Here is a 19,233-nt window from a genome sequence, read left to right on the forward strand (position 1 = left end):
CATGTAAACACCTCTATATAAGGTGGGTTTGTCCACTTATAGAGGTGTGCTTGAGAGATGTAGAAGTGAGTGTGTAAGTGTGTTAATTATGTAGTCTAGATCTAGATCTTTTTTTGTAACGTCATATACATTCAATATATCTCTTAAACACCCAAATCACCATGTTCAATTGTGCAAGCTTTAATTATGCATGCCAAACCATGTTCTTTGTCACAACAATTGGTATCAGAGCAGATCTTCAAGATCAAGGTGATATTTGAAGAACGATTATCGGTTTGGCAATTATTGTCGCATTTTGAACAATTTTTGTGAGTCTCTCTCTATGATCTCTCTTAATTTTGATGATTCGTGCGTTGCGTTTTTGAATTTTTGATCGATTTGTTTCGTTGGATCTAACCTGTACAAATTTTTGTTAAGATCAAGCCTAAAACTAAATTTCATTTGTCAATTAATTCAAAGAGCCTAAATAAAGTTGTTACTGTTCATCGGTAATTTGATCCAACACAATTTCTTGATTCATACATCGATAAACATGGGGCCCAATATTTTCGTTATTATTAATTAAACCAAATGGATCACTTACTATTCAAAAATGGATTTGTAAGCCCACTTTATCAAATCCAAGATACTTAGCGATTTCATTATTGGGTCCATACTCATTCGAATCTTTTATCTAGTTCTTTATTCCTCCGTGTGCAATGAAGGCAGTCGATTGATTATCAAGATCAGTTTCCAAATTGATTCATGTTCCTGGATTTGATATATCTCATTCTCATATGTTCATGTGTCTCGTATTTTATTTTTCACTATGAATCGAACATATTTGAGAATTGGAGGATCGATTTTTGTTGATTTGGTTTAAATTGACTTTCTGTGTGAAGTCAAAATCAGTGTTTTTGATAAATCAAGTTCGAAATTACAAGTTAAACTAACTTGTAATCACGATGTTGATTTTGGTTGAAGATTTTGGAGTCGGCTTACTGAAAGATGTTATTTTACATTGGGTCGATTGTTAAAGAAGGTAGATTTGGAATTGGGTTGATTTCACAGTCGGTGTTCATCGTCGATGATTTTTGTATATGGAGACTATTTGGATTTGATGTTCGATGAATTGAATTTGTCAATAAAGTTGGTTTGGAGTTCATGGTGTCGACACACAGTTAATGGGTCTTGTTCGATTCTTAAAATCGATTTTGAAATCGGATGGGTTTTGAGTTGTCGAATGATTTTGAGAAGTGAATTGAGAACGAAAGCCGATATTTTAATTTCGAATTGTTGATGTACGAAGGTTGAATGATCGAATTAGGTTCTTGAATGAAAAGCAAAATATTGAAGTTGTATATTGATTTCTTTGGTTCGATGGGTTATTAAATGATTTGGAGAATCGATTGATCGATTTTTGGGTTTAATGTCGATTTTCGAATGTTTGATGAACGAAGGATGATTTAGGGTCGACTGAGAATGATGATATACGAAGCCTTGATGTGCGAATGGTTCCACCGTGATCGATGATTTGGGAAGGGAAGACTTGTAAAACGAGATATGTGATTTTGAATTTGGGGTCAAGCATCGATGTTAAATTGTTGGTCGATAAAAACGAAGCCCTGTTTAATTGTTGATGTGCAAAGGATCGATTGTTGATTTTGGCTGTTAACCAGTCAAGAATCGATGCCGACTGGGATATTTTGGAATCAATTAACGAAGGGTTGAAGAAGAATCGGGATTCGTACGAAGAATAATGCTTCAAAGGGTGTTTGATTTTACTGTGATTTAAAAAGAAAGAAGGTATTTGGTGATTTAGATTCGAAGGGTCTAAGAATCTATTGCAAAAAGCTAAGGGTAATAGATGATTAAAAAAAAAAAAACCGAAAGACTGGGTTTCTGTGCTTTGGGTTTAATGGGGTGTTTAGAAGTTGAATATTCGAAGGGTATATTCTGAATTTTCGAAGGGGTATTTTGGAAATTTATACGAAGACTTTTACTGCTCATTGTTGTTCATTAACGAGTCTTCGTATGCTTCGTTGTTCATTGTTGTTCATTAATGAGTCTTGTTGTTCATTGTTGTTCATTAATGAGTCTTCGTATGCTTCGTACTTCGAATGAATTGAGCAAATGAGAATGTTTCGAAAACGGCCCCTAAACCTTCGAATTTTTGACACTTCGAAAATTAAAGCAAGTTTCGAATTTTTGACACTTTTCACCCAACTTCGAAAATTGTTTGAGGCTTCGTATTTTTAGAACAAGTCTTCGTATGTTTGAGAAAAAGAGCAGAATTTACGAAGATGGTCCCTGAAACTTCGAATTTTTGGCTGTTTTCACCCAAATTCGAAATTTTTTGGAAGCTTCGAATATTTTGGGGGATCTTCGTATGTTTGGAACACAAAGAGCAGAATTTTCGAAGATGGTCCCTGAAACTTCGAATTTTTGGCTGTTTTCACCCAAATTCGAAAATTTTTGGAAGCTTCGAATATTTTGGGCATGGGCTTCGTATGTTGATTTGAAGACCGAAGTGATCTTGAAGTTTTGAAGCCTACGAGATGATGCAATTGGATGTTCGGAAGTGATATATCCGAAATGAGTTTGGTTTTATTGAAGATTTTTGGGGTGTATTTTTATGCGCAACTTTTGGGTGATTATTTTGAGTTTGGAATACTCTTAATCATTCGTTGCTGCTTGGTTTGTAAGGTCTCACATCCTAGAGCCCAAATTGAAGAGTCATGGAAGAATTGAAGATTGAAGTTCGTTTCGACATGTGTCACCTTTGAGGCTCGAACCGCGTAGTGCTTGATTTTGGAAGATTTTAAGTGGGTCATTCATTCCTAACTTTGAGAGGGAGAATGTTGGGGTACAAAGTTCTTCATTCATGACTTTGTAAATGTTTGACTTTTGTAAAACCCACTTGCATGTGGTGCTTTAGCCTTTAGACCCATTTTGTATGTTAGAGTGAGAGAGAGACATGTAAACACCTCTATATAAGGTGGGTCTGTCCACTTGTAGAGGTGTGCTTGAGAGATGTAGAAGTGAGTGTGTAAGTGTGTGTTAATTATGTAGTCTAGATCTAGATCTTTTTTTGTAACACCATATACATTCAATATATCTCTTAAACACCCAAATCACCATGTTCAATTGTGTAAGCTTTAATTCCGCATGCCAAATCATGTTCTTTGTCACAACAATCCAATGCCATAATTTACCCTTCCTACCCTTGCTCACGGAATTTCTTTCAAATCTAGTCACACAGTTACAATTCAGCCCCTCCTTACAAATTATTCTTCAAATAAAGTCCATATGTTACCTTTTAAACCCTGGCTTTCAAAACTCTATACAATGGAGTCCAGAATTACCATTTAGCCATTGTTTCTCATAATCTATCCATCTTAAGTGCCGATAATTTACCACGTGGTCCTTACCTTCATAAATACTTACAAGACTAATCCGGAACTGAAACTTTTAATCCCCGACTTCTAAAATAGTAACAATTAGCCCTTCGAGACCATCCTTGATATATAATTATTTATTTTAGGGCTACCATTCGTTCATAAATTTCATTTATTTAATTATTTAATAAACGGGGTGTTACAAAGACACTCCACCATCTCCATTTTCTACATATAACCTATCTTTATCTCTCGAAAACTCCCTCTCCTAACTTTCAAAGAAGGCTAAGCCCAAGTTCATCCTGAGAAATTTTGGTAAGTATTTTCATAAGTCCCTAGTAATTACATATGCTTATATAATAGCTTCACCATTTTTTTACACACATATTTGTGTGTTAATATTACTAGGTTAATAATCACCCATAGAAGTTCCTCAACTCATCCAAAAGTTTAGACTTGAGATCTTCACTCCATCACTCCAATCGTCCCAGAAACCAACCCAAGTTGAGCTTCGTACCCCTATTTCGAGTTTTCATTGTTTTTTTTTTTTTTGGGGGGGGGGGGGGGGGGGGGTGGGAGTACAAGTCAAATCTTATTACAAACTTTAATTTAGTTACTTGTTATGCTTGTATGCTAAGTTATATGTACTAAAATTATGAAAACCCCCAAGAACTCCAAATCTTGAGCAAGTCTCAAGAGTTTGAATCATATTTCACAGAATATGCAAAGAAAAAAGAACTAGTATGTTACAAAATACAAGTTACAAATTTTTACAACCAAAAAATATAAGTATTTTCGTCAAAATTTCTTAAACAAGTATTTTGGAGGAAGTGTATCACTTCCAGCAACCTACGTAGCGTTGAGCCACCTTTTGACAAGTATGAGTCTTATTTGATAAATTGAAAAACGAAGGACCATTTTGCCATTATCAAGAATGTTGGATCATTTTTTACAAGCCCGATTTAAAAAAAAAAGGGAATATTTTCTATAAGCGAAAACGAAATATCTAGTTAACGAGTACACCAATGTTATTTTTGAGATAACTAACGGATTACAACGATTTTTACACAAACTCCTGTTAGTATTCTAGTCAGACGCATCTTCACAATATATATATATATATATATATATATATATATATATATATATATATATATATATAGTGTACGCTTCAAGTCCTGTAAGAGTTATAACCAGAGTCTCCTGGAGGGAGAACGAGAATTTGTGTATATATCTATACGGGATTGACAACCCGCACATTCATTGTTCGCTACAGCTAGACCGGCCAGTCTAGGGTGACAAATGTCTTAAACAAAACAGACGCCTGAAGAACATCGGAACAGGCACTCCGCCATATTAGTATGGTTATAATGACTCACTAAGAATATAACAATTATCATTTAGAACTTTACACGAGATGCACCTTTCAATTTATAAACAACTGATGTTTGGATACTATAAACAAAGCTTTTAACACACAGGTCTTAGGGTTTTAAGACTACTATCTTGCATATTAGAAAATATAGGATTTTCTGGGGAAACGATTTTATACTATTTCGATAAACAATAAACTAAAACACACATGCAACCATACTTGATTTGAAACAAGACTCACAATCATTTTAAAAGGAAATATGGGATTTTCTGTTTTTTTTCCAACTACCACAGATTTTTATACAAATGCTTATGAATTCACCAACATATTTTATGTTGACATTTTTCAAACGACATGTATTCTCAGGAAATCACTAAGCAGGTTAATGGAATGCGGATTCAAGATTATTTTGATGTGGATTGGGATTTACTAAATATTGTCTATTTTGTGTATTTCAAGAACATAAACAAGATGTAAAACAATGTATGTTTGATGTATTAATGTATGATGTTCGGATATGCTATGTTTCATTTATATGCAATTGTTATGATATTGTACAATGACGTCACCCGCCTCCGGACGTTTCCGCCATTCTGGTCCGGGGTGTGACATAGATCAAGAAGTATAATGAATTGGAACCATTGATAAATCTTCCTTATGAGTCCCTAGTAATGACTCATAACTATAATTATAAATTACACAAAGGCAGAGTAAGTGTAGCTCACTTACAGAGTACAATAGATGAGAACTGGGAAGTAGTTGGGCATAATACTGACTCGCAGTCTCCTACTCGAATGCTACTACTCAGATGAGTACTCAGGGGCGTCGCAGAGCTTCGCCACAGAATAGAGACGAAGGGAAAATCTAACATCCCGACATTTAGGTATTTTCAAATTACTCCATTTATTATAAAGACTTATTGTATTTAGCCCTAGTGTATGAGAAAGTTAGCAAAATCGTTCGTAGTGGCATTTTCATAAAATCAGGCCAAGAATAAGTACGTTGGGCATACATGTGCGGGTATTAATACGCTAGGTATACACCGTGTATGTAGAGCATACGTGAAGGATCCTTAAACCATAATTTTTAGGGTTTGGTCCATATATAAGCATCATTAACTCTTCATTCCTCATTCCTTCTCCAGCCTCTAACCCTCATTTCGTCCTTTGAAACCCTAATCTCTTGTGTGTGATCCTTTGAGATCAGAAGTGTGTGTTTGTGGTGCCTTTGAAGATAGAGAGAGGGAAAGAAGCTTAGAAAGCTAGGACTTTCATGAGAGAAAAAGAAAAGAAAGATTAGCCAAATAAACTAGCAATGCATTCCTTTATATACTACCTCTTACATATCTTGCACCTTACTTGCATTATAAGAAAATATGAAACATACGACAAGCATGGGCTAGTAAGAAGGAAAGACAGAAAGCAACCTCATCCCATCAAGGTATGGGTTCCCTTTTGACTAGAAATAAGTCAAAGAGCTTTTGTCTTTTTTTTTCATCTTTTATTAAGCATGTGCATCTTTTATATAATCAAACTAACTTTATTTATATAAATGGACTTCAATAAATCCAAAAGATGTAAAATACATAAATTCATACTTTTTAATTACTAGTTGTTTTTCTCTCTAGAAAATATTATTTCCGTAAACAATAATTTCTTAATTAAATACAAATATTGATACTATTTATTAGTAGTCAAATTTTAATAAATAATCAATTAGTAATAACTTGTTATTAGGTGTGACCATATGTGATCATATATCATTAGCAAATATCATTCGATAATGATTTTTGGACATATAGATCTTTCACATGCTTCAACCAACATGTTCTCCATATAGGCATATAGGCTCAGATCCAAGTCGTCTCATTCGACTATAACTTTCCATTTTTCGATTGCATTGTTTGTGCTTGGTGTGATATGAATAAATAATATTTTCTAACATTATTCATATACAAAGTATATCATCATTTAATTATGATTCAAATGATTTGATTATAATTAATTGGAACCATTCAACTAGTCGATGGCTTGGTCAAAGTTTATAAGAGAAGGTAACTCATACACAAGATGTTTATAAAAGAAGGTATCTCATATGTAATACCGTTATTTGGGAAGGTGACTCATTCATTTCTTACGCCATGTTACAAATCATGTTTTCAAAACTAGTATTGTGCCAACGACATATTAACACGTATTAAGACTGCTGCATTTATGGAAAGAGAAAAAAATATTTATTTAACGATAACTTATTATAGATTACAAGGTTAAGTTTTAAGACGTTATGGAATTTTGGAGGTTGATACCTAAATATCATAATATTTATCTAACCATAAAAAGTTAATGATCAAATTATTAGTTTCAAACACAATAATGATTTCTAAAGTCAATTAGCCGTTTAATTTTCCATCTCTCGGACTTATAATAAATAGCTCTCATTCATTTCAAACAAACACCAAAACTTGGTGCTATATTGTGGTGTACACACAAAGTGCCCTAGTTTGTAGGGCTTTAATATGTTTAAATACATGGGACTCATTTCGTATTTTAAGGTACGTACCAAACCTCGTATTACTCTTAACCTTGATGATTCGGTGCAGAAGCTGCCGAACCATTAAGATTAGAAAACAGTTTTGAAAAGAACCGATCAGCCAAAACCTCGTTTGCAGCATCAGACGGATGAAAAGCATCCCAAAATACATATTCTTTACGATTTCTGCACACGTGTGCATTCGATAAGCATAATCCTCCAACGGATGTATCGACTCTGCAGCATGAGGTATTAGACACCTTGAAACCTAAAGACAAACACACATACAACAAAGTCACTATTGTTTAGTGTTTACTACTCCAGTTCTTAATCAAAGCCAAGAAATTTAGATGGATTTTCAAACATGGGACTTACCATATTTAGTAGGGTTGTCGACCAAATCTAGAACATCTTGGTAAGTATCAGCGAAAGTAAGTTGTACGTGTTTTAGCTTGAGGTTTAGAACCTTAATCATCTTTTGGATTTTTGAATTGAATTGAAGCACCCATTCGTTTACTTGATGTAAGCATTGATTAGAAGTTGATTTCGCTCGTTGTGAAGGAATGCATCCAAGAGGTCCAAGTCCATGAAAGATCATCTTTCGTGCACCAAGCAAATAAAGTCTCTTTCTCCATCAAAACCAAATTAATGTACATCAGTGATTCATTCAGTTCTAAGAACCCTAGCTAACTATATACCAATATATAGTCATCATGTTTTTCTTTCAGACAGTAATTTCACACTTACTGTGAACTGTTCAGCTAATTTCAAGCGTAGAAGATCAAGAAACTCATCGGGGGTGTACTGTTGACCATCGGGTAGGAAGGGCTGCAAGAAATTGTTTATGTAATCGTTGCTACCTGTTGAAAAGAACCCGAAATAAAGCTTGTGAGTTGTGATCTCTTTGAATGTCAACTATATAAACTTCATGTTCATCGATCACTTCTTACCCATTCCAATGAAGTAGATGGCTTCATTTAAAAGATTATTTCCAGCTCGTTCTCCTATTTTTTTCTTGATTACCTTTGTTGTGTTTTCAAAGTAATCTATTTGATCATCAAACGACATTCTTTGAATCTGTTTATATATCAGCAAATGAATCCCCAGAAAAGATAACAAACCAGTCATGTAATTAAAAAAGTTAAATCTTACGAAATAGAGTCCAGTGTCATTCAGAATCCCGGCACCACCGGATGCGTAGTTAACACCTTTCAAGATTACATCATCATTTGGATGTAACGAAAGATAAGGTGGTGGCGATGGAATTCCAAGTTTCTCAGCTGCAATGGAAGAAAAGAACGATCAAAAATGAAAAGCTTTAGCTTTCAAGGAAGAACATGCATGGATGCTTACGTACATATGATATCACCAATGGTTCGGCCATTGCTGAACCTTCCGGTGGGTTTTCCGTTTTTGTAATCGATGCCATAGAATGGAAAATCTGATCGTGCAAGAGAGTATTGCAAGTAGTTATTGTTTCCGACTTCTGTTAAAGAGTCACCGAAGATGAAAGTAACGAGTGAAGGAGGGGTGGCTGAAGTGTGATCAGCCGCCATGGCGATGATCGCCGCCGTGATAAGTGCTAGAACTAGTGGCGCAGCCATATTTCAGTCTTGTTGTTGGTATTTTGTTTGAATTTTGGTGGCAAGATTTTTATAGGAATTGTATGGTTTTGCTTTTGGTGGGATTTTTTTGGAAGTTGGTAGTGTTGGTCAACTGACGTTATGCAGAGTGTAGTTTGGTTTTGCTTTTGGGATTCTGGGAGTTTTTAGTGTTTTCCTTTCTTTCTTTTAGGTTGGTTGGAAAATAATTTCTTGTATGTAGGTAAAACAGTAAAATACAAAGTTTGATAGGTTTTAGTGTTTTCATTGCTTTAGGTTGGAAAAATAATTTCTTGTTTGTAGGTAAAAAGTTTGATATGATACATACTCCTTAGATGTAATTAGGGTGATATTACCCCACTTTTGAGGAGACGTAATCTGTAAATTTTTTATTTGATAGAGGCAATTTTTGTAATTGTTTTAGACGTAGTTTTACTATAAAGCTTAATATATGTTATTAAGCTTTATAGAGAAAAATATTTGTGGGAAACTCAAGAATTGGTGTTGAACAGTTGTTATTTTAATGTTATTTTTTAATATAATGTCATGTTATCTTTCTCTAATGACTTGTCATGGATAACCATTTCTTTCAAACAAGAAAAAAATTGAAGGGTGTAACAAATGTGATTTGTGAGCATGTGGTAGAAAAAATAACATGGCAAAGTTGATATCACTTCCTCCACTTCCTCCAACCTAAGTGGTTGAAAAGTGACGATGATGTGGCGTTAATATGGCTAACATTACTATATAATGGATATACCGCATAGTTTTAATTTGAAAAAGCTATGTAGGTTTGTTTCTTTTCTAATTAACCGGAAAAAAAATCTTATAAGTTCAGCCTGAAAACATAACTTAGATGCAAATTAGTCTTTTACATAGGCCTTTTTTTCCCTCCTAACTTCTTTCACCATGGTGAATATTGTTAATATAGATTGATATTTCTTTCAAATTAGTGAATATTGTTAATATAGTTTGATATTGTAAAAAAGATGAATGTAGGGATAAAACAATATTCGTTCAATTGGGTTTATCGTTGAATTTGGGAAAACTTCTTTTTAAAATGTCTTTAAATTACAATATATATATATATATATATATATATATATATATATATATATATATATATATATATATATATATATATATATATATTTAAAAGAGTAAATTACACAAATGGTCCCTATGGTTTCGGGTAATTTACGTGTTTGGTCCCTAATTTATTTTTTTAACTCGGAAAGTCCCTACTATTTGTTTTTGTTATGCACTTGGTCCCTATTGTTTGTTTTTGTTACGCGCTTGGTCCCTATCTTACCTAAAAAATCTATTATTTAAATAGGAAAAAAATGGTGGGGTAGGTAAGGTAAGGTGAGAAGGTGGGATTGGGGATGTGTTTTTTTAGATAAATTAAAAAATCAAGGGAAAAATAAATTTTTTAAGGTAAGACAGGGACCAAGTGCGTAACAAAAACAAACAGTATGGACCTTCCGAGTTAAAAAAATAAGTTAGGGACCAAACGCACATATTACCCTAAATCATAGGGACCATTCGTGTAATTTATTCTTTTTAAAAAGATAACAAATTTATGTTTTTTTTGTATATTTACATGTTATCTCAAGTTGAGCATGTCACCTTTTTTTTTTTTTTTTATAGTTTTACACTTTTGGCATAAATTAAATTTTATTATAAATTTTATTCAAACATTAAATTTTATTACGAATTAATGTCAAATTTAGTTTAATTTATAAATTTATTTTCAATAATATTTTTAAGACTTTTTTATAATTTTTTAAAACATTTTAAAATATTTATGTTTAAATGTTTTACAGAATTTTTAAGATTCTCTTATAACTTTTTATAAAAAAGTTACTAGTTGTTATACTTATTTACAAAAAAAATATAAACTTGATTTACATTTTTAATACATTGTATTAAACTTGGGTTATAACCTTTTGAATTTTTTTACACTCTCATATAATTTTAATACAATTGTTTTAAACAATCTATTTTGTAATTGTTTTAAGAATTTATAACTTTTTTATATGTTTTAACTAAAAGTTTATAAAATTTTTTACAATTTTTTTATACGTCTTAAGAATAATACCTTAAAAAAGTTTGTAACAATTCTAAAAAATTGTAGAAAAATAATTTTATAAATAAAACTAAATACGGGATAAATTTGTAATAAAAATTATGTTTGTATCAAATTCGTAACTAAATTTAAAATATGGACCCAAAGTATAAAATTAGAAAGAATGTGATATGTTCAACTTAAGATAACAAATAAATACATAAAATATGATTTGGTTACCATTTTAATAAATTAAGTATGCTTGTTGGCAATTTAAATACATATTGAAAATTTTACTTCCTAAATTTAGTAATAACCATTTATATAATGTAGAAAGAATATAGACCTCATCCTCTATTATAATAAACCAATACATTTGTGCAACGTGGCTTCTTCTAACCTCACCCCCGCATTTGTTTCCCGCTCATTTTTTTCTAAGTGAAATGCCTAATATACCCCTTCCTCCTTTGAACACGATTTACACGAATAATCTGGAAATGATACAGATTGGAAGAGATGCACTGATAATACTTTCCAACTTCAACACGAGATCTCAGCTCCAAAATTACCGAGATTTCCTTTTAATTAGCAAGATCTACATAACTAATAAAGGTAATCTTGCAAAATCCCTCATGAAATTCGTCCTATTTGTTCTATCGATTAAACTCAATCCCATGAAATCATCAGGAATTCCAACCTAATATCCAAAAAGAACAACTTAAATCTTATTCAAAAACTCTGATGTATGCCCTAATATGCCCTGATCCTTTAAAAACTCTGATGCCTTATACCTTAAATCAGGATTACATTCAATTTAGTGCCATAAATCTCGGTAAATCACTGCTCCAATGGTCGCTGGTAATCTGCTTCTTCTTCTTCTTCTTCTTCTTCTTCTCTAACCTAGACATCTGCTTCTTCTATTGATTTCATGTAAGAATAATTTTTTCCTGGTTTTCTATTTATACATGAGTATGAGCAAATTTTTTGTTTTTTATGCACAACAAGTGTTTGATTAAATGCTTGAAGCAAAACACGTAATAGCATCTGGTTGATCCTTCCAAACTACATGAAACAAGTTTTTAGTTGTGGGAACTAATTTTTGTTGATTCTTTGGAAACAAAGACCTTCATTTATGTGCAATTTCTATATATATGCACCAAAAATCAATACCAGATGCTGGATCTTGAGGTAAATTCTGATAAAAAGATGGGAACTTAATCATTGATTGATTGAATTCATCATTCTATTAATTGGAATTATTTACAGATGAATTTGATTTTGTTGCAGGGAATACTTGTGAAAGGTGCATTTGTCAGCAACAATTTTCCTAAGGGTATATAATCAGGTGGTTTATCTTTAGAGAACCTATGTTTCTTTTAACTACAACATTATACATTATTCTTTTTTACTAACTAATATATTGTACTTCACCAATTCTGAGTAACTACCATATTATGATTCAAGTTATAGTTTAAAATGTTATTCCATATTATGAAGCAAATAAGCAAATGACAGCTTCTCCAACAATCAACAGAATTTATTCAAAAGTCATGACAAGGATAGGGGAAGGGAAAGAAAGAGAAGCGGATTATGATTGGGAAAGTGATTATAGGATAGGTATCATCATTGATTATTAACGTAACTTTATTTATATTTTTAAGATTGTTGGGACATTGTGAAAATGACTATTTGTTACAATGCATTGAAGGTGACAAATTTATTTTTTGGTCAATCCACGGGTTACTAACCATACCAGACATTTATTTTTATGGATTTTAAAGGAGCAAAAGATAAAAATGTCACCACTACAAATCATGCAGATTTGATTCAGGTAAAATATAGCTGCCAACTTTTGCTTCCTATACTAGCATTTTGACTTTAATCTCTTTAAAAAATCAAATTCTTAATCTTCTGTTCAATGAATCCTTTAGGGTTGGACTCCTCTGTTTCTTCTAATTATAGGGCATGAGGCTTGAAGGTATGTTTGATTCTTGTAAAAAACTAAGAAGGTGTTTTTTGAATTCTTTATTTCGTTAAAGAATATAGATATTGATATAACGTTTGTATTTGATGTGAGCAGGGATTGTGGAAAGAGAATTTTATTGTGTTTGCTATCAACAAAAATAGGTAACATCCATTTCTTTGCTTTTCCAAACAACAACCACCTACCGGCTTCAATCACCCGATTCCTTGATTACAACTGTTTACGGATGCCACCATTGAAGTCTCTCTATTACTATTTTACGAGCACACACACACACATCACTCACTCAATGGAACACAATAATTGATATAGAGGTTGTAAGTAACTTACCTTTGGTTATGGATTTGTTTTGTTATAATTTTTCTCATAATAAGGAATAACCTTACACCTATGTATCACATGAGTATGAGCTAATTATCGATTTCTACATTGATTTTTTTTAGATTTCTATCATTTATTTGTGTAATTTCTATTATGGTTTTGAATATGTAAGGGTATTGATGTTTTTTAGGCTTTTCCTAGGACGTTTCTTAGGTTTTGTTTTTTGTTTTCTGATCTTTGATCAACAAATGTTTTCTTGAAGAATAAATTTCATAGTTACGAATGAACTCATTATTAACTTCTCCTACTGATCAACTTGCAAGTAGCAAACAAAATTTGAAGGTTTTGGTTTCATTTGAACTTTTTACAGTATCTGCATGATTAGAAATTAGCCGCCTCTTAAATGTACATGTATTGGCTTTTCAGTTATTTATGGTTCTCATGAACATTTTTTAATAAATTCAAAGGATTGGCATGGATTTTGGTTTTGAAAATAGATGTTTGATTTCGGAAGTAAAACTATAAAGGTTTGAATTGAAAGTTTGAACTTGAGCTCTTGACAGGTCATGTAACCAATATTTACTCTAACCATGTTTTAGATGTTCTATCAATTTTTATTTTATCTAACATGGTAATCAATTTTTTTTCTCAATTTGTCGAGCTTCAGGTTTTGACTTTTGAATTGCTTATGCTGCATTTCGTCTATATTCTACATCTTATTGAATCTCTATGGTTCATTGTTGTTCTGTGTTGTTAAAGATCTATTCTCTCTAATATCTAAATTCTAAAGTTCGTTGTTATTTTTTAGTGTTTGTTGATTTGTAAATCTTGCTGTTGCATTCCTTTACTCATTATGTAATTGTATCTTTGTGTTTCTTTCAATTTTTATACTTTTCCCGGTCACCCACTGGCTTTTCATCTTAATAAAATATTTGATGTAAAATAAATCAATTTTTTTCTGAAATTTCTAGGACTAAGATATTTAGAAGTTGGATATTTTACTTCCTATATCAAACCTAATAAAAGTGTTCGTTTTAATAGTCTTATGACACTAACTGTTTCTTAATATTCATGGATTTGTAGTTTGTTTAATGTTCCATCAACATTTTCTAAAAATCTAAAAATATTGATGTTAACTTTGAAGTTGAATTTTTTTAGTTTTACCATAGAAGTCAACATTTTCTGAAAATCTGTTTTTGCATTTTTACCTTCTAAGCCAACGTGTATCATTTACTCATTGTATAATATGTTTAATTATTTTAGTTGAGTATCTAAAAACATATCAAACATATCAAAGTTAATAAAAATACATTGTGTTTAGTTATTTCTACTATTAATGTACAAGAAAAACTAAAATTGAACCAATTTTGTTAATTATTTCAAAGAAGGACCATCTTTGTTTATATATTTTTTGGTTTTTTTTGTCACCTTCATATTTTGCATGAAAGGGAAACTTATTTCAAATACATACATAATTATAATATTGTACTTTTAAAGTACAATGCTTAAAAAAAAAAAAATTAAATTATGAAAGGAAATAAAACCCAAAGTAAGATGTTATATTTGACAGAATAATAAAAGTACATTGTTATATATTGCATTTAGACCATGATTTGGTTAAATGCAAGAAATATAACTCAAAGTAAGATGTTATGTATCCAATGATATATATCCAATGTTGGTAAAAGCTTTAAGTGCATTGTTTTTTTTTTTGGTAAAAGGTTACAAATACATTGCTATTATAACTATAAATAAATGGTGTATTATTTTATTACTTAATCAATTTTTTAATTCTATTTAAAATTAACACCCGTGGGTTCCACGGGTTTTAACCTAGTATACGTATATAACAAGTTACAAGTATCATACAATCATTTCCTAAATTTAGTCACTTTACTCCGGAGTTGATATAAAAAACAATCTCTTAGACAGTTAATAAACTGGATTTTTTTTTTTTTTTAAATTTCTGGACTAGGCGGATTGTGATCCATCGTGGAACTAATATTCATTTATGGCATGTCTTTATACATCCAAATCATAAACCCCATACTTACGAAAACTAAAAATTTGTCCCAATTTAACAATCCACTAAAATTTACAACTCAATCCTTATATTGGGAAGCTCATTATTCAATAGTGATAACGAAAAATCATATCATTTTGTTTTAGTTAGAACTTTTGTTACTTTTGCTCTTTCTTTTTCAGGAATGTATAAACCATGCACACCAAAAAGTATTGCATTACAAGAAGTTACATGACAATAATCAAACAGCTTGAAGAAATTAATTTAGGTGTAACATCTTAAAAAACAAATTTAAAACTAAAATACAAGGATTTAGTAAAAAATCCAAATCTACAACCCATATTAAACCCAAAAACACCGGTTTCAACTCAATAATAATAGTAAAAACTGAGAAGCTTTTTATACACAACTTAAATCAATCTCTCTGTTTTTCAAACTCTCCAACTAAAAGTTTAAGTTTGCATGGCATGATAGTTCTCCAGTTCCTTATCCAGTTGATCAGCAGACTTGTCAACCACCGGCTTCCTCCCTCTACCCCGCCCACGCCCACCACCACTCTGTCCTCTCCCCCGCCCACGACCACCACCACCACCACCACGTCCATTTCTCACCATACCCCCACGCATCCTTTGTCTAAAAACCACAACCCAATTCATAAAATAAAATATAAAAAAAATACTATTTTTTATATAAAAGGACAAAATGTGTTACCCAAATGAACGATTAGGAATAATAGCTGCTGCAGCATTTCCTCTTCCCCTACCAATTCCTGAGCTGTAGGAAACACAGTGATATTTGAATTACACCAATGACAATCCATGTTGTTGTGATTAATGAAAAAAGGGAGAAAAAAAAAACATACGTCATGACAACAGTCCTTTGACCATTTCGCCCTCCAACAACATTCACACGAGCAGAAAGAGGCAAAATCTCAGAGTTTGAGCCTTCAATTTCAATCTTCATAGGCTTCCCATCCAGCTGTACATTGTTATACCTCTTTAGTGCTTGAAACGCATCACTTCTTCTAGCAAACAACACCTCAGCTGAACCCTGCAACAAAACAAATTCAATGTCTCTTTCATAAAAAAAAAAATCAATAATTCAAAACTAATAATACTTACACTTGGACGACCATTTTTGTCATAGTGAATTGCATATCTTTTGAGCTCTCCAATCTCAGAGAAAAGTTCCTGGGTTGGAATTGCAAATGGATAGTGTCAAAGGGAGATTTAAAAAAACATTGGTTTGATGATGATGATGATGATGATGATGATGAATGATGAATGTGTACCCTAATATCTTCATTTGTGACTCCAATGTCCAGATTGGAAACATTTAATCTTGCACCATTATCAAATCCTACTGCTTTTAGACTCTCTTCAAACAAACCCTGCTGCCATGTGGATATCTTTGGTCTGCGGAAAGACTGGAGCAAGTATACACCAAGTTAACACTTAACACAATTCACCATTCATTCTCCACAAACATTCAATTATTCAAACAATCTTAACATTCCCTTTTCAGAAACTGAAGATATCCCAGTTAAAGAAATAGAATCCACCATAAACTCCCCCTCTACAGGACTTTTATCGCTTGGGGTAAAATTGTCAAGAAAAAAAGAAAAGAAACAGAAATTGTTGGTGTTGGTGTTGGTGATTTGACATGATGAACCTCCCAAGATTGGTGACAATTCTTTAGTAGCAACTTCTCTCCTCATGTTTGAATTTGTAATGCAAATGTTAAGAGGTTCTGAATCAAATGTATAAGATTATCCATAGATTTGAGCTTGCCTTTGCAATAGTATAAGCTGAGGGTCGAGCATTCACAGCAAGGGGACCTTTGCGAGGTGGCCCTGTTGGTCTTCCACCACCAAATGATCTTCCTTGACCTCGACCACCACCACCACGAGCCCTACCTCTCCCTCTGCCTCTATCAGTGGTGCGCCTGCTTTTAATCATATCATCAAGTGACATATCCAGAGATGCCATTGTAAGGATTGCTATGCAACCTTGTTTTCAGTAATAAATGCCCTGTAAACAACCAAAACTTGTTTTTAGTAACCAATAATATAGCTACGGATAGGAACCAATAAGCTCACGTCTCAAAAACTACGACAGAATCAATCAAGATCAATCGTGAAATATTTCAACTAACATCCAAATTTTTCCTACAAACAGATGACAAACAGAAAAACTAATTGGATATCTTAGATGTTTGATTACTTGCACTGATGAAACAATCTAACGATTAATTCATATAAATACACAAAAACTATACAAAATTGATTAGGAAAATAAATGTACCTGAAGAAGGTTACAAATCTGTGTCGTTAAAATCAACTAGAAACTAATCAACGATTTCCGTTAGGGGATGTATGAGAGAAGCGATGGTGGAGAATATATGCAGGCAGGAAAACGATTATATGACGAGGAACATGAAAGTCGTCTATGTTAAATTGGATATTTGATGCACAATTACTGATTACAGCTTCTAGAGATCCATTTGGGGATTGAATTAGGGTTTGGGTAGAGAGGCGAAAAGTGAATAGATCGAAGACTTCGACAAAGAAAATTGGGAAAACACGGATAGGGTTTTGTACAGCCTTCGGGCCTTTACTGGGCCCGGTCTACAAATTCAAATGCGAAGTTCTTCTTTGTAAATTTTTTATTTTAAAATTATTTCTTATCTAACAACTACAAATATTCGAGGTAAGGGGAGCATAATAATTGAAAAATCAAATTAACTGATAAAACTAAATCATATTATCTGATCATGTTTAAAACCGATTGTAAACGTTTAGCAGAGTTGATTGGAGGCCGCATTTAGATACAAAAGTTATATGTTTTAGTTTATTATTATAAGATTTCGAAAGCTTGCAAAAATTGTTGGTATAATATTTTTTGTATTCTTTGTCATTTTTTATACCAATATGCTTTCATTTTGTATCATTTTTTAACATTTTGGTTAACCAATATTAACCATTAATCAAAATCATTAAAAATAACCAATATTAACTATAACCACTGGATACCAAAATACATTAACCAATAGTAATGATTATGGTTCGGTTTTGTTCAATAATCAAACCAAACTGACTCATACACACCCATTCCGCTTTGCACAGTAAAACAAATATATAGTTAATATATGTTGAAATTTATAGTTTTGTCTGTGATTTTTTGTTATTTTTATATATAGGCCTATTAAAATTAGAACCTACAACCCTAGAATATTGGAACCGATCCTGAAACATGTTATGTCGGGTTTTAATATTCCAAAACTACTCCTAAAATTGTCAAGGAAGAAATTGATTGACTATTACAATATATGAAAAATAATTAACCATATAAAATATTGATAGTAAATACAACGAATTAAATGAAATATTAAAATTATAAATAAAAGATGTTTATAATTGATGTCAAAATATTCCCTAATGATTCTAACCGGACTAATAATAATTATAAAACCTAAAATTAGTTTTAGCTTTCATATGTTACTAAAAAACATAAGTTATGAAACAATTAAACGATTTGTATTTTATAAGAGTCGTGTGCCAATGTGCTTTTCATTTGCATAACATACAATTAGAGATGCAAATTGCAATGACTAAATCTTATTTCACTTTTATTTACCTTACAGTGTAAAAAAGTGTTATCAATTCATTCCAAAACAAAAACATAACAATATTCTGGACCAGTCCGAACCGGTTCATCGTGTTTTGAAGGCTTTTAGAATAAAATTTTATGTTTCGGAACACTATATTTCGATGTAAACTAACAATACCTAAACATCTAAACTATTTTTGGGTCGCTCATTTTTAGTTAATTTAGAGTTTAGAACGTTTTCAATTCTATCAGGAGGTATTCTACGGATTATGGAATAGTAGTTGTAGACGAAGTGAAGAACGTACCCATAAAATAATGGGGTCGTTGTGTGTTGGTGTCTCAAACTG

At 32.0% G+C, this 19,233-nt stretch overlaps 2 protein-coding genes across 2 annotated transcripts; both read right to left on the reverse strand.

The window, feature by feature from the left end:
• Window positions 1-7,161: 7,161 nt before the first annotated feature.
• On the reverse strand, window positions 7,162-8,899 carry LOC111883440 (GDSL esterase/lipase At5g37690). The gene is made up of 6 exons (XM_023879775.2): window positions 8,639-8,899; window positions 8,434-8,561; window positions 8,232-8,358; window positions 8,029-8,141; window positions 7,657-7,906; window positions 7,162-7,549 (listed from the first exon to the last, which is right to left on the reverse strand). The coding sequence occupies exons 1-6, from the start codon at window positions 8,883-8,885 to the stop codon at window positions 7,329-7,331; spliced, it is 1,086 nt and encodes a 361-aa protein (XP_023735543.1). The 5' UTR covers window positions 8,886-8,899; the 3' UTR covers window positions 7,162-7,328.
• A 6,606-nt stretch (window positions 8,900-15,505) lies between these two features.
• LOC111883398 (THO complex subunit 4D) lies at window positions 15,506-17,858 on the reverse strand. Its single transcript, XM_023879727.3, has 7 exons — window positions 17,582-17,858; window positions 17,069-17,308; window positions 16,570-16,704; window positions 16,400-16,468; window positions 16,141-16,328; window positions 15,990-16,052; window positions 15,506-15,911 (listed from the first exon to the last, which is right to left on the reverse strand). Exons 2-7 carry the CDS (start codon window positions 17,264-17,266, stop codon window positions 15,731-15,733), a joined length of 834 nt encoding a protein of 277 aa, XP_023735495.1. The 5' UTR covers window positions 17,267-17,308; window positions 17,582-17,858; the 3' UTR covers window positions 15,506-15,730.
• Between the last annotated feature and the right edge of the window lie 1,375 nt (window positions 17,859-19,233).

Source organism: Lactuca sativa, chromosome 2, assembly GCF_002870075.4.
Source record: "Lactuca sativa cultivar Salinas chromosome 2, Lsat_Salinas_v11, whole genome shotgun sequence".
Classification (NCBI taxonomy): domain Eukaryota; kingdom Viridiplantae; phylum Streptophyta; class Magnoliopsida; order Asterales; family Asteraceae; genus Lactuca; species Lactuca sativa.